The sequence below is a fragment of the Phoenix dactylifera genome, chromosome 11 (genome assembly GCF_009389715.1).
Source record: "Phoenix dactylifera cultivar Barhee BC4 chromosome 11, palm_55x_up_171113_PBpolish2nd_filt_p, whole genome shotgun sequence".
Classification (NCBI taxonomy): domain Eukaryota; kingdom Viridiplantae; phylum Streptophyta; class Magnoliopsida; order Arecales; family Arecaceae; genus Phoenix; species Phoenix dactylifera.
The window spans coordinates 20,186,379-20,199,235 of NC_052402.1; the positions used below are offsets into that span (position 1 = coordinate 20,186,379).

At 40.3% G+C, this 12,857-nt stretch overlaps 2 protein-coding genes and 1 long non-coding RNA gene across 3 annotated transcripts in view; all 3 read left to right on the forward strand.

The window, feature by feature from the left end:
- Positions 1-4,404: 4,404 nt before the first annotated feature.
- On the forward strand, positions 4,405-6,105 carry LOC120112559 (probable protein phosphatase 2C 58; the record flags this gene model as incomplete). Its single annotated transcript, XM_039132139.1, has 4 exons — positions 4,405-4,644; positions 4,778-5,060; positions 5,274-5,428; positions 5,936-6,105. Coding segments are annotated over 4 exons (816 nt in total), but the record flags the coding sequence as incomplete, so codon positions are not given.
- An 812-nt stretch (positions 6,106-6,917) lies between these two features.
- Positions 6,918-7,532, forward strand: LOC120112561. Its single transcript, XM_039132140.1, has one exon. It carries the CDS (start codon positions 6,918-6,920, stop codon positions 7,530-7,532), a length of 615 nt encoding a protein of 204 aa, XP_038988068.1.
- A 1,134-nt stretch (positions 7,533-8,666) lies between these two features.
- The window catches only part of LOC120112428, a 28,261-nt gene continuing 24,070 nt past the window's right edge, over positions 8,667-12,857 (forward strand). The window contains exon 1 of the long non-coding RNA XR_005514057.1: positions 8,667-9,184. This is a non-coding gene — a long non-coding RNA (uncharacterized LOC120112428). The remainder of the gene's footprint in view (positions 9,185-12,857) is intronic.

Here is a 12,857-nt window from a genome sequence, read left to right on the forward strand (position 1 = left end):
GCTTTTAGCCCATCTCCCCCATCTATCGCCAGAAACTATCAGGTACTGTAGCCAAAATAACCATATCTCGCTATCTGGAACACTGCAAAGACTCAACCAAAGAATCATGGAGGCAGGTCATTTCTCCACTGTTAATTACTCTAATTGTTCTAGTTTTCCATAGCTTCTTTGTGAATGTTTTTGCTGTCTTATGGCTGGTATGGTGATCCGTAAAATACACAACTTTCGACCAAGTACGATTTGATAAAATTTTGGCTCATGGCATGCACTTCTACTATAACTTAGTTGGACAAATTGTAAGAAAAGAAAAAGAAAATCACTATGTTTGACCTCGGAGGGTGACAAAAACCGCTGTCAGCATCTGAGAATACTCCGTATGGCGTACTCAACCGATCTCCATCGTGATTATGAAAGCTTCTTTGTTGGAGGATGGCACGTAATTTGCTTTTTTTCTGAAGTATCTCCGGACAGCTAACAATATATTAAATTAGATGGCATCTCATGTAGTTAATTATACAGAAATTATTTTATGAAATTTTACGGCTGATCTACTATTTTGATTTTTGAATATCTTGTTTTCTGATTTCCATGGATATATTTACAGTAGAATGATGTAACTCTTTTTCTGATGTACCAAAAGAAATAAAAATGCTTTCTGATAGAAACTCTTGGTAGTCTCCATTCTCTTTAGTAACAAATTGAGACGAAGTATCTCGGTCATCTCAAGCTTATTATTATTTTTATTATTTCTGAGAAAGACCTATATAGTCTTTCTCATTGCTGCTCTCTGGAGATTAGAGGTGGGCAACGGGCCGTGCCGGGCCGGCCCGGCCCAGGCCCCCCGGGCCCAAAGACTAAACGGGCCGTGCCTGGCACGGCCCATCCAGCACGGAAGGCCAGCCCGGCCCGGCCCCAGGCCCCTCTATTGGTGGGCCGGGCCGGGCACGGCACGCCACGGGCCGTGCCAGGCACGGCCCGTAACGGGCGCAAACTGGCCGTGCCAGGCACGGCCCGCAACGTCTCCAAACGGGCCGTGCCTGGCACGGCCCGTAACGGCTCCAGACGGGCCGTGCCAGGCACGGCCCGTCTGGAGAGGGGGGAGGAAAATAGCCGTTTCCAACGGCTATTTTCGTGAAAATGACCCTTTTACCCCTCCCAACAGTCCAATAACGGCTGAATTGAGGGGTATTTTGGGAAAAAAATTTTTTTTGGCTTCTATAAATAGCCCATTCCTCCCTCATTCTCACCACACCAAACCTCTCATTCTCTCCTTCTCTACTGCTATTATTTCTCTCTTCTAAAGTGCTCTTCTAGCAATTTAATTTTTAGTTTGTTCAAGTGCTACACAAGAGGAGGTTCCTGTTGAGAAGAGAAGGTCGCTTCTGTTGAGAGCACAAGAGGAAGCTCGGAATCTCGACTCTGCCTCTGCCCTCCGACCCTCTACTCAATTCCTCCTTGCGGTTAGTTTTTATTTTTTGAATTAATCATAGATATGTCATCTTTTGAGGAAAGTCAGTTTGGCATTCCTGTTTCTGAGGGAGAAGAAACTAATCCCCAACCCCCTGTTCCTAGTTCCTCTAGAACTGGTGAACCGAGTGAAGGTCAAACCTCTTCTCGTAAGAGGACTAGTACTTATGGAATGAATTTGATAGAGTTATGGTTGAGGGAGTCTGGAAAGCTAAATGTAAAAAATGTGCCAAACTTTATAGTTGTAGTAGTAGTGGGGGAACAGGGCATTTAAAAAGACATCAAGAGAGTCATAGGATGCATGATTCTCATGCTCAAACTCAAAGTACCCTTAATATACAAGGGGGATTACTAGTAGGTAATTTTGCATATAATCATGAAAATCAAAGAAAAGCACTTGTAAAATGGATAGTTAAGGATGAATTACCTTTTAGTTTATGTGAATCTTTTAATTTTGAAGAATATGTTCAATTAAACCTACAACCTGCTTACAAAAGAACTAGTAGGCGTACATTTAGAAGAGTAGCTATGACCAATTTTTTAGCAATGAAACAAAATTTAATTGAAACACTTTCTACTTTAAATGTAAAAATTTCATTAACTTCTGATATTTGGTCAGCATCTGTAGGTAGTAATTGTTTTATTGCCATTACTGCTCATTATATTGATAATGATTGGCAATTAAATAAACGTATTCTTGCTTTTCGTGCTTTTGATTTTCCACATTCTGGGCAACAAATTTCAAATATAATTTATCAAACTGCATGTTCATATAATATTAATGATAAAATTATGTCTATTACTTTTGATAATGCATCTAATAATAATTCTGCTGTTGTATTATTAAAAGACTCATTGCATCCCATATTAGATGGAAATTTACTGCATATTAGATGTGCATGTCATATCTTAAATCTTTCTGTTCAAGCTGGCATGGGCATGATTCAAGATGTGATTTCAAAAATTAGAAATGCAGTTTCTTTTATTCATGCTTCTAGATCAAGACTTCAAGAATTTAAGGAATTATGCATAAATCATGGTAAACGTTTTAAAAAATTTAAACTTGATGTAATTACTCGTTGGAACTCCACATATAGCATGATACATGATGCATACCCATATAAAAATTTATTAAGTGCATATATTAATGATCGTGGATTAGGATTTACATTGACTGAAACTGATTGGAATAAAGGAAAAATTTTGGAAGATTTTTTGCTTAGTTTTTATAATGCTACCAATGTTCTTTCTGGTATTTATTACCCTACTTCATGTTCATTTTTACAACAAGCATATATAATTAGTCAAAAATTTGCAGAACATAGATATGATGATGTTTTAATGCCTATTATTGACCTAATGGAATCTAAATGGAATGAGTATTGGGACAGGATATGTCCTATGCATAACTTAGCTGCTGTATTTGATCCTAGAGTTAAATTAAATGGCGTGCTAATTTTACTTGATGCATACTCTGAAAATATGAATCAAGATGCTGAATCTGCTAAAGATGAGGTAAAAAAACTTCTTTATGATATTTATGCTATATATGATGAAAAAATTCGTGGATCTAGAACACATACAAACCTCTATTTCTCCTTCTAGTAGTTCTCGTTCGTCATCTATTTTTTCATTCATTGCACAGAGAAGACACACACATGCTTCAAGTTCCTCTTCATCTTCTTCATCTTTAAGTAGTGAACTAGAATTTTATTTACGAAATGATCTTCATTCTGCATATGATGAAAATCAAATAGAGAATCTAGATGTATTATCTTGGTGGAAGAGTGTTAGAAATCAATATCCTGTTATGTCTGCAATTGCACGCGATATTTTAGCTGTGCCGATGTCCACGGTAGCATCGGAATCCGCTTTTAGTGCAGGTCGGCGTGTTCTTGACGAAAAGAGAAGTAGGATGATGGGCGAAACGGTGGAGATGCTTCTCTGCTTCAAGGATTGGCTGGATGCTGAGGCAAGACTTCAAGATAAAGGTGGACATAATACAACATCCTCTGATGATAATGATACAAACACTACTGAAGACTGAAGAGTGAATACTGATTCACTGAATCACTGATGATTAGTAGGATTTCTTATTTTTTTATAATTGTACATTTTTATTGTATTCTGGAGGTCAGACCAAGGTCCAAACCTCGGCCCTTTCTTAGTTTCTTATTGTATTCTAGAGGTCAGACCAAGGTCCAAACCTCCCTTCATGTACCATTTTGATTTAAATTAATAAACTGGTAGGGGTCTATGCCAAACCCCCCACCATTAAGGTGGCTTTATATTCATAAATCATAAATTCTTAGTGTTCAATATTTATTAATTTATTAAAAAAATTTATGAAGCATTAATTTTTATCGGGCCGAGCCGGGCCCAGGCCCGGACCGTGCCAGGCCCGCGTGCCAGCCCGGCCCAGGCCCTTATGGGCCGTGCCGTGCTGGCCCTTATGGGCCGTGCCGTGCTGGCCCGCGGGCCATGCCGTGCTTGGCCCGCGGGCCTAGACTGGGCTGTGCCGGCCCAGGCCCGCTGGCCAGGACCCTCTAGCCCAGCACGGCCCTCTCAAAGGGGCCGTGCCAGGCACGGCCCGGCACTGTAGCTGGCGGGCCGTGCCCGCTTCGTGCCGTGCCGTGCCGGGCCGTGGGCGGCCCGGCCCAGTGCCCATCTCTACTGGAGATATCGAAGATTTCTGCTATTATTAATTTAACTTTGAATTCTTTTTGAAAGTTTTGAAAGCTTTCCTAAATCTTCTCTCAACGTTAATTTATCACCATGAGGCTACTAATTATGAGCCCAGGCTGGCTATTATTAATGTGGAACGTATACTTAGTTCACTAGTGCTCTGCAAGTGTCCCATCATTTACTTCTGAACAGCTTTGGCACAAAAAGCCTCCATATTCTAACCTTTGATGTCTCTGTTTGGTGGCAACTCTGCATGATTCATCAGTATGCGACACTGGAAAAGGCAAGAGCAAATCATCTATTAGAAAGGTCACATATGGCTTCCACTTGGTCGAGGGAAAGCAAGGTCATGCCATGGAAGACTACCATGCTGCTGAATTCAAGCAGGTGGATGGCTACGAAGTTGGCCTGTTTGCCATATTTGATGGCCATTCAGGTCAAGATGTTGCAAGTTACCTCCGTAACCATTTGTTCGACAATATCCTTCACGAAGTAAATTTAGTTTCCTCCTTTTCGCTCTCTTGTTCCCAAGGTTTATTGAACTATTCAAAGGAAGAAAATAAAAGGACAATTGGATACTTCATACTTTGTAAGAGATCTATGTTGTTGATCTTTTTGTGAACAGCCAGACTTTTGGACTGACACAATGAGTGCAATAAGAAGGACATATCATCGAACCGATCGTAAGATTTTGAAGAGGAAAGCAAATGATGTAAGGAGAAGGGGAGGTTCTACTGCAGTCACAGTGATACTGATCAATGGTGAGAAGCTGGTGGTTGCAAATATCGGCGATTCTCGTGCGGTCATATGCGAGGAAGGCGTTGCCAGACAATTATCAGTGGACCATGAACCACTAAAGGAGCGGCATGTAATAGAAAGCAAAGGTGGATTTGTCACTAATGAGATAGGTACCATATTGTTGCTCAATATTACGTTCAGATTTATGCATAAATAATCTTGCCTTGAAATTTGCTCAATATTACGTTCAGATCAGATTCATATACTATTTTCAACAATTATGTTTTCTTTCTTTCTATCAATTACTACACTTCTTTCTCATCTTTGAGTACATTCTTTTTTACCAATTACCACACTTTTTTTTTGTTCTCATCTTTGAGTAGGAAATGTGCCACGAGTCGACGGGCAACTGGCGATGTCAAGGTCATTTGGGGACAGGACCTTAAAGGAACATATCAGCTCGGATCCTGATGTTGTAATAGAGGATATAGATGAAGATGCCGAGTTCATTATTTTGGCTAGTGATGGTTTGTGGAAGGTAAGATGCAGCTATTGTTAATTGCCCAACAGTTCCATTTGGATAGCAACCTTTGGGTTCCTCATATGGCCCAAGAAATCTTTTCGTGGCACTCCACCATTAGTTTTCCAACAGAATATGGATGATGGGGTCCCTTCAGACATTGTTCGACACTATCAAATGGGCTTGTAGAGGGCAATAGGCGCCCTCCTGATGTTGTCCAATACTATTAAGTGGCTGTATAAAGGGCCACATGAAAACTAGTCATCCACAACACAAGGTAGACAAGAACATATAATTGGAGATGCACCATCTAAAAATCGAACCTGAAGCCACATGTGGCTAAGTGAGGAAATGCAATGTGACTAGCTAAGAAGATGATGCCATGATATACCACATTGTTGATGGTTTATCTATATATTAAATGCCCAGGCATAGCATCTTTTGCAGGAAACATTCTTATGATGTGCCTAGAGTTTACAAGAACCAATCTCCAAGGTAGTGATCCTTGGTGTTCTCTCTGTTCAGGTGATGTCCAACCAAGAGGCAGTGGACACGATCAAGGACATCAAGGATGCTCAGAGGGCAGCAATGGAGCTAATTGAGGAGGCACTTCCAAGGAAAAGCAAGGACGACATCTCCTGTATTGTTGTGCGCCTACACTAGGTACTCTTTTAAGTGCTCCTGGATTTGTTCTCTGAGTAGCTAGAGACAGTACTACTAAAATTTACTAGAATTCTAGTATGCATGTTATTCTGTATGAAAGTAGGAGAGAACTTGTTTAATATGCTGTGCTTGCTTTGATAATGTCGTTGTCGGCCAAGTTCTAAACACAGAAATTAAGCAGCTGTGATGAATGATATAAAGGCTCAAATGGTTCAGAATCTTTCGTTGTTAAGGACTTGATTAGCATCAAGCATGGTGAAAAGAGCTGAAAGGAAAAAGATAAAGCCGGCCAGTCCAGGATAACAATAACAAAGTAGGAAACTGAGGGCCAGTTTGTTGCTATTTTCAGACGACACTAATATATAATATGAGAACTTAACAGATCAGCTAGTCTATCTACGAATGATTACAAAAGATAATGACCACCAAAACTAAAAGCAGTACATTTTTTTTTCTTATAGTTTTAATAGTTGGACGGCCGTGGAATCATTCCTGACGTACAGCATCCGGTGATGGTACTCCAAAACTCCATCTGCTTTAATGTAAAGAAAAGGCCACGAAGACACCCCACTCGGATCTGTTGCGTATAAGAAAATAAGTAGGAGCTTCGTTTGCTTCATCACCCCTGCTTCATAATAATCCCCAACTCCTCACCAAAGAACAAACAACCCAATCAACCTATCCCCATCTCCAAAGACCCGAAGACTCCGTGTCCTTCCACCAAATCTTGTTCTTATCACTCTCCCACCTTCTTCATATATAGACCCCACAAGAGACAACGTCCGTGTTCCCTTGATGTAGATGTATATAACCTCAAAACACCTAGTAATATTCTTGCACCACCATGGAGAGAGCTCCCTTGGACATCTTTAGCGACGCCGAGGTATCGTTCTCATGCATGGCCAGTGGCCAGCTTCAAAACTCTCCCACCGAACCACGCCTTTCAACCGATCCCAACTTCGAATTCCGTAGCTCCGGTCCATCGTCCCCGTCCCCAGCCGACGTCTTATTCTCCGACGGCCACCTCATGCCGCACTCGTACCCTATGAACAAACCCACCAAAACTAGCAGGAGCTCACCAACATCAAATGCTACTAGTAGGAGCAGCAGCGCTAGTAGTAGTTCTGGCAGTAGTGGCGGCAGTGCGCGGAGGTGTTTGAGGAAGAGCGGCGAGAGGGTGCCGGCGGCGGAGCCAAAGCGAGTGTCGTTTCAGCTAAGTTCGGGGGTGGATGGCGGGTGGCAGTTGCCTGGGGCAAGCTTGGGCACGACAAGCTCTATTAGGAGTGGCTCGGGAAGGTATCGAGCGGTGGGTGGGCGAGGGGAGGCAAGAAACAGGAAGGAAGCAGGGAAGCAGCAAAGAGGTTTGTTTGGGTGCATCGTCTCGGCGTGCCGGGAGTGCCATGCGCTGGAGCCATCCAAGGTTGTGGATACTAATAACAATAAGATCATTCCAACCTAGATGAGGAATTTGTGTAAGCAAATCGTTATGGCTTCAACTCTCTCTTCTTGGAAGAATATTAGCATGAAGAGTTGTATCTTGAAACTTCATAGTTTGAGTCTCTATATCAGTGGTTTGTGTTGCCTAATTTTACCTTTAAGAGGTTAGCAAGGGATTGAATTGCATGGTCCCTAGTATATTTCAAGGACCTAAAGCTTTCTAATTGCCTGTCATCATCCTGAGGGGTATATATATCTACAAATTTATAATTGGTGAATGTGTTGAATCAACCGAAATAATCATTAAAAGAAGTATGTGGTTGAGAGATTATGCCTTGACGAATTAGGAAAGGATTAGATGGCCACTTACATGCATGCCATTCTTAAGGTCCTGGAGCTTGCTACCTGTCTCTGTTCAACTTAAGGAGGGTCTCTGGAAACTTACAATAGATGAATATTTTGCAGCGTAAAGGGACCAAGATATATGTAGTCATTAAACGTACGTGATTGAGAGAGAGAGAGAGATGCGCTGCAGGAGTCTGTCAGTTTAGTGTATGCGTACCTTGATAACCAGAACTGGACTTCTTGTTCCAAACACGCGCGCACGCGTGCACACAAAAAAGGACAGGATGTTTTCCAGCTTTGCCACGGACAGATGTGTATCTTTCGCGAGGAAGAAGGATTCACCTTCCCTTCCTCGAATCACTGTCGGGTTGGATTATGCAATATCCACTTCGAGATCCGCAAAGATGGATGCATAAAAAAGTTCGGAACACTTTGAGATATGTGGAGAGCATAATTGAATGATCAATGTCGTGGAAGAAGATCAATTATTCTTTCATGCGATATGACCTGAATCCGATTGTCACTAGAGGTACAAATGGGTCGGGTTGATCCGTGACCCAACCCAACACGTCACGATTAAATCCGATCTAACCTATTTTAAAGGACCGATGGGGCTGGGTTAGATTGTAAAATTGAACCGGTTTTATTTTTGGGGTTGGATATGAGTTTTCTGAATTTTGGCTCAATCCAACCTAATCCACTTGAAATTTAAGTAATTTTGGGTTTCCAACTCTACGTCTCGACTCGACCCGAACCTGCTAAACCATTTGCGCCTGTGGGCCGCATGAGTGTAAGCCTTAGCGCCCAGCTAATGCTTAAGGCCCGACCCAAAGCTCTATGACTCTTAAGTCTTCTCTCTGATCTCTACTTTCTACCATTTCGTTTACCAATTTTGTGATTACTCAATTCCTCGTCATTTTGATTTTCCACTAAGCTTCATCTCTTCCCCTCTTCTCTTCAGCCATCTCGAGTCCCAACCCGTCCGGCCATCCTAGATCAGCAAATTCCCATCAGCCATCGTTGTCTCTCCCAGACGACAGACCCTAGTCATAGTAGATTCGCCAATTCTTCTTTCCCATCGCATATCATAGTCGATCTCAATACCCTTTGGTCGTGCAAAACCATAGATTCTGCATCTCTTTAGCGCCGAGTGACTTCGGCATCCTGTGACTTCGTCTTTCGATGACTTTGGCGTGCTTCATTCTGACTCTCAAGGTATCCGCCTCCTTCGAAACCCTAGAACTACATATTTAAGGAGAGTTGGGGGAGAAGCAGAGAGAGAGAGAAGCGATCGGCTCTATTTCCCTATCATATCTCGAGGTGACTTCGGTAAATCTCTCATCTTTCTTACTTTCTTCTTTGTTTTCTCGATTTCTATCAGTGCGTGAATCGTTGGATCGACGACGAATTAGGGTTCCAAGAATTGAATGTACGTGCCCTCCCACTGCGTTTCGGCTTCCCCATTTTTTCATTTATAGAGGTTTTGAGGCTTTGAGCTGCTTTCTGGTTTTGTTTTGGAGTGGGGAGGCGGAGGGGGGGAATGGTGAGGGGAGAGTTTGATGGTGATGCTTGGTGATTTCTTTTGTTTGATTTGATTTGTGGAGTTTTGATCGGAGGAAGATTCGGGTTGGGAGTCGGAATTTAGGTTATTTTTTGAATGTTTTGGTTGTTTTTTGGTGAACCACAGAATCAGGGTTGGCCGGTTGTTTTGCTTGAGGTATTTTGGTGGAATTTTTCATCGACATTTTATTTTAAATTTTTTTGTCTGGTTGTGTTTGGGGAATTTGGAGAAGTGGGTTAGGGTTAGAGGAGTTTGGCTTGAGTTTTCTTGGTGGTTTTTGGGAGCAAAGCTAAAATTTTTGGTAAGGTTATCCGTATTCTTTTGATTTTTTACTTCTTATATGGATTGTCTTACATGATGAACTGTTTTGGTTTCTTATATGATCAGTAGTTTCTCCCATTTCTGAATTGGACCAAAAGCATATCCCTTTGCACTATCATGTGCCAATAGTCAACACAACATGACATGCAAAACATATAGTGCTAGCAATTCACCAGCATAAGCACAACGCATGATAGTTTGCTACATCCCATAATGATGATTATACTTCAGTAACTTCTTGCAATACAAATATGAAACAAGCTCTCAATCATTTAGTTGCATTTCATGCTTATACATTTTTATTGAATTATGTGGAAAATAGGTTAATGTCCATAATGAGTTTTAATGAAAACACGGCTGAGTTTCAAGTATAGTTCGTTGTAGTAGTTCTCAAGCTATGGAGACCTCTAATATAGATAGCTCCAAAGCAAGCGAAAAAAAGAGGTCGAAGATATGGAAGCATTATAGTGAGGTAAAAAACCAAAAGGACAAGGCTAAATATAATTACTGCCATTTTATTTTTTTCAGCCGATCCTAAAAATGGAACAAGTCATTTTCACAAACATACAAAACATCGTAAGTCTAAAAAAATTTTTGATAGGAGTCAGAAATAGTTAATAGATATTGTGACTTCAAAAGATGGTGTTGCATTGAATGAGTTGATTCCCTATTCTTTTGATCAAGAGCGAAGCTGCGAGGATCTTATAAGAATGGCAATTCTATATGAGTTTCCATATACAACAGTTGAGCGCTTAGATTTTTAGAAATTTGTTAGAAATCTTAGACCTAAATTTTATGTTGTTTCAAGGACAATATTGGCATCTGATTGCTTTATAGCATATGAAAAAAAAAAAAGAAGACTTGATGATTTGTTTAAGGCAAACTGTGGAAGAATTAGCTTAACATCTGATATATGGATATCAAAATTAGATATTGGAATGCATGTGTCTCACTGCATATTACATTGCTAATGATTAGAAACTTAAAAACCATCTTATCAATTTTAAGATGGTTCCTTCACCATATACAGGTTTAGTCGCTAGTAATTGTATAACTAGCTGCAGTTTATCTTGGAATATCGAGAAAAAATTGGGTTCAATCATCCTTGATAATTTGTCAGAAAATACAATTATGGCCATGGAACTTCAAAGACAATTTAGAAGAGATCTACTTTTGGATGGTAAGTTCTTTTATGTGCGTTGTTGTGCACATATTCTTAATTTGATTGTAAAGGATGGGTTGAAGATAGTGGAGGGTGCTATTCATAGGATTCACGAGGCTGTTAAATATGTAAAATAATCTCAAGCAAGATTAGAAATTTTATGGAAATTGTGAAACAATTAAATATGAATGGTAAGAAAAGGATATGCATAGATGTACATACTCGTTGGAATTTTATGTATCTCATAATAGATGATGCTATACAATTCAAAGATATGTTTATGCAACTTGAGGCACGAGATCCTAATTTTGAAGATGCGCCAATTGAGGAAGATTGGTCTAAAAGCACTATTATTTGTAACTTCTTAAAGGTTTTTCATCATATAACTGATTTTTTTCACAAACAAAATGTCCAACTACAAATTTGTATTTCTATAAAATTTGGAGAATTCAGATGCTATTAATTCAAGAATCTAGGAGTTCAAATATAGTTGTGACAATGATGGTCTTAAAGATGCAAGAAAAATTTGACAAATATTGGAAGGAATGCTCTCACATTCTTACCGTAGGGGTTGTTCTTAATCCAAGACATAAGATGAAGCTTATTAGGTATTGTTTCAGAAAATCTATGGTAATGTTGACTATGTTTCATGTGAGATCAAGAAAGTGTATGATGTTCTTGAAAATCTTTATGATCATTATACAATATTATACGGTGCAAATGTCTCTCATGTTCGAGTGGAGGAGATGGTGTCTACATCTCATGGTAGAGGAGATGAGATTCTTTTTTTTGCAAGACTATGAAGAATTTATCCAAGAAGAAGAAGTTGCCCAACCATCCAAGTCATAAAATAGAGATTTACTTGGAAGAGAAGATATTTTATGATCTCTAATTTGGATGTTTGCATTAAAACATAAATCAATATTACTAATAAAAATGACTTGCAATGTTCTTTTTTTGAGCAGGTTCATTTATTAGGAAATCAAAATTTTGACATTTTAGACTATTGGAGATTCAATGAATCAAAATATTTAATATTATCTAAGATGGTACATGATATCTTGGCAATTTCTGTGTCTATCGTTGCATCTGAGTCTGTATTAATTCAGCATTGCTAGCAAGGTTTTGGATGATTTCTGTAGTAGTCTATCCCTGGATACGGTTAAAGCATTATATAATATACACACAAGATTGGCTTTGAGACATCTTGCCTTATCTTGCAGGTTCAATTTTTTAAAAAATCCATAAACTTTATCATATACTAGTGGTTTAAAACTTTTCTTTTTTTTTTTTGGTACAACGGCTGCTCATACTGCTCTAGCATGAGTACAACTAGCACAGTAGAGAAAAAAGAGATGGCATAAGGGTGGAGGGGCGGCCACAAAATATGTCCAAAGAACCTCTCCTGAGTAGTGAGGAATGAAGGAGGCGACCAAATCTGCCACCTTGTTTGCCTTCCAATACATATAAGTAGCCTGAAATGAGCCACAATCTCTTACCATCTTGTGGATATCCCAGAGTAGTGGGTTGCCATCGCCCTACCGATCCTCATTCTGAAACCACTCAATCACCATAGCCGAGTCCCCTTACAAAAAGATGTTGTCAGCCCCTAGAATATGCCTCGCGTAGGTGATGCCCTCTCAAGCTATCCTGAGCTCCGCCCCTATAGCTATCATGTCATAGCTACGACGCCCTCCACCAGCAATCAGTCTGGAGTTATGATCCCTGATTATAAAACCCATACCTCCTCTGTCTCCACCAATGGACACACTGCCGTCGAAATTCACCTTAAGATGGCCAAGGGGCGGGGGCTCCCAAGAGACAAGAGTAAATCTAGGCGCAGCAGCAGCAAAGTGGGAGTTCTAAATGTCCCTAGCTATCTCGGATGAAGTTGTCATGGTAGTATTAATGAACTCAATAGCATGAAGGAGAGCTCTATCCATCACAAACCTCGGGGA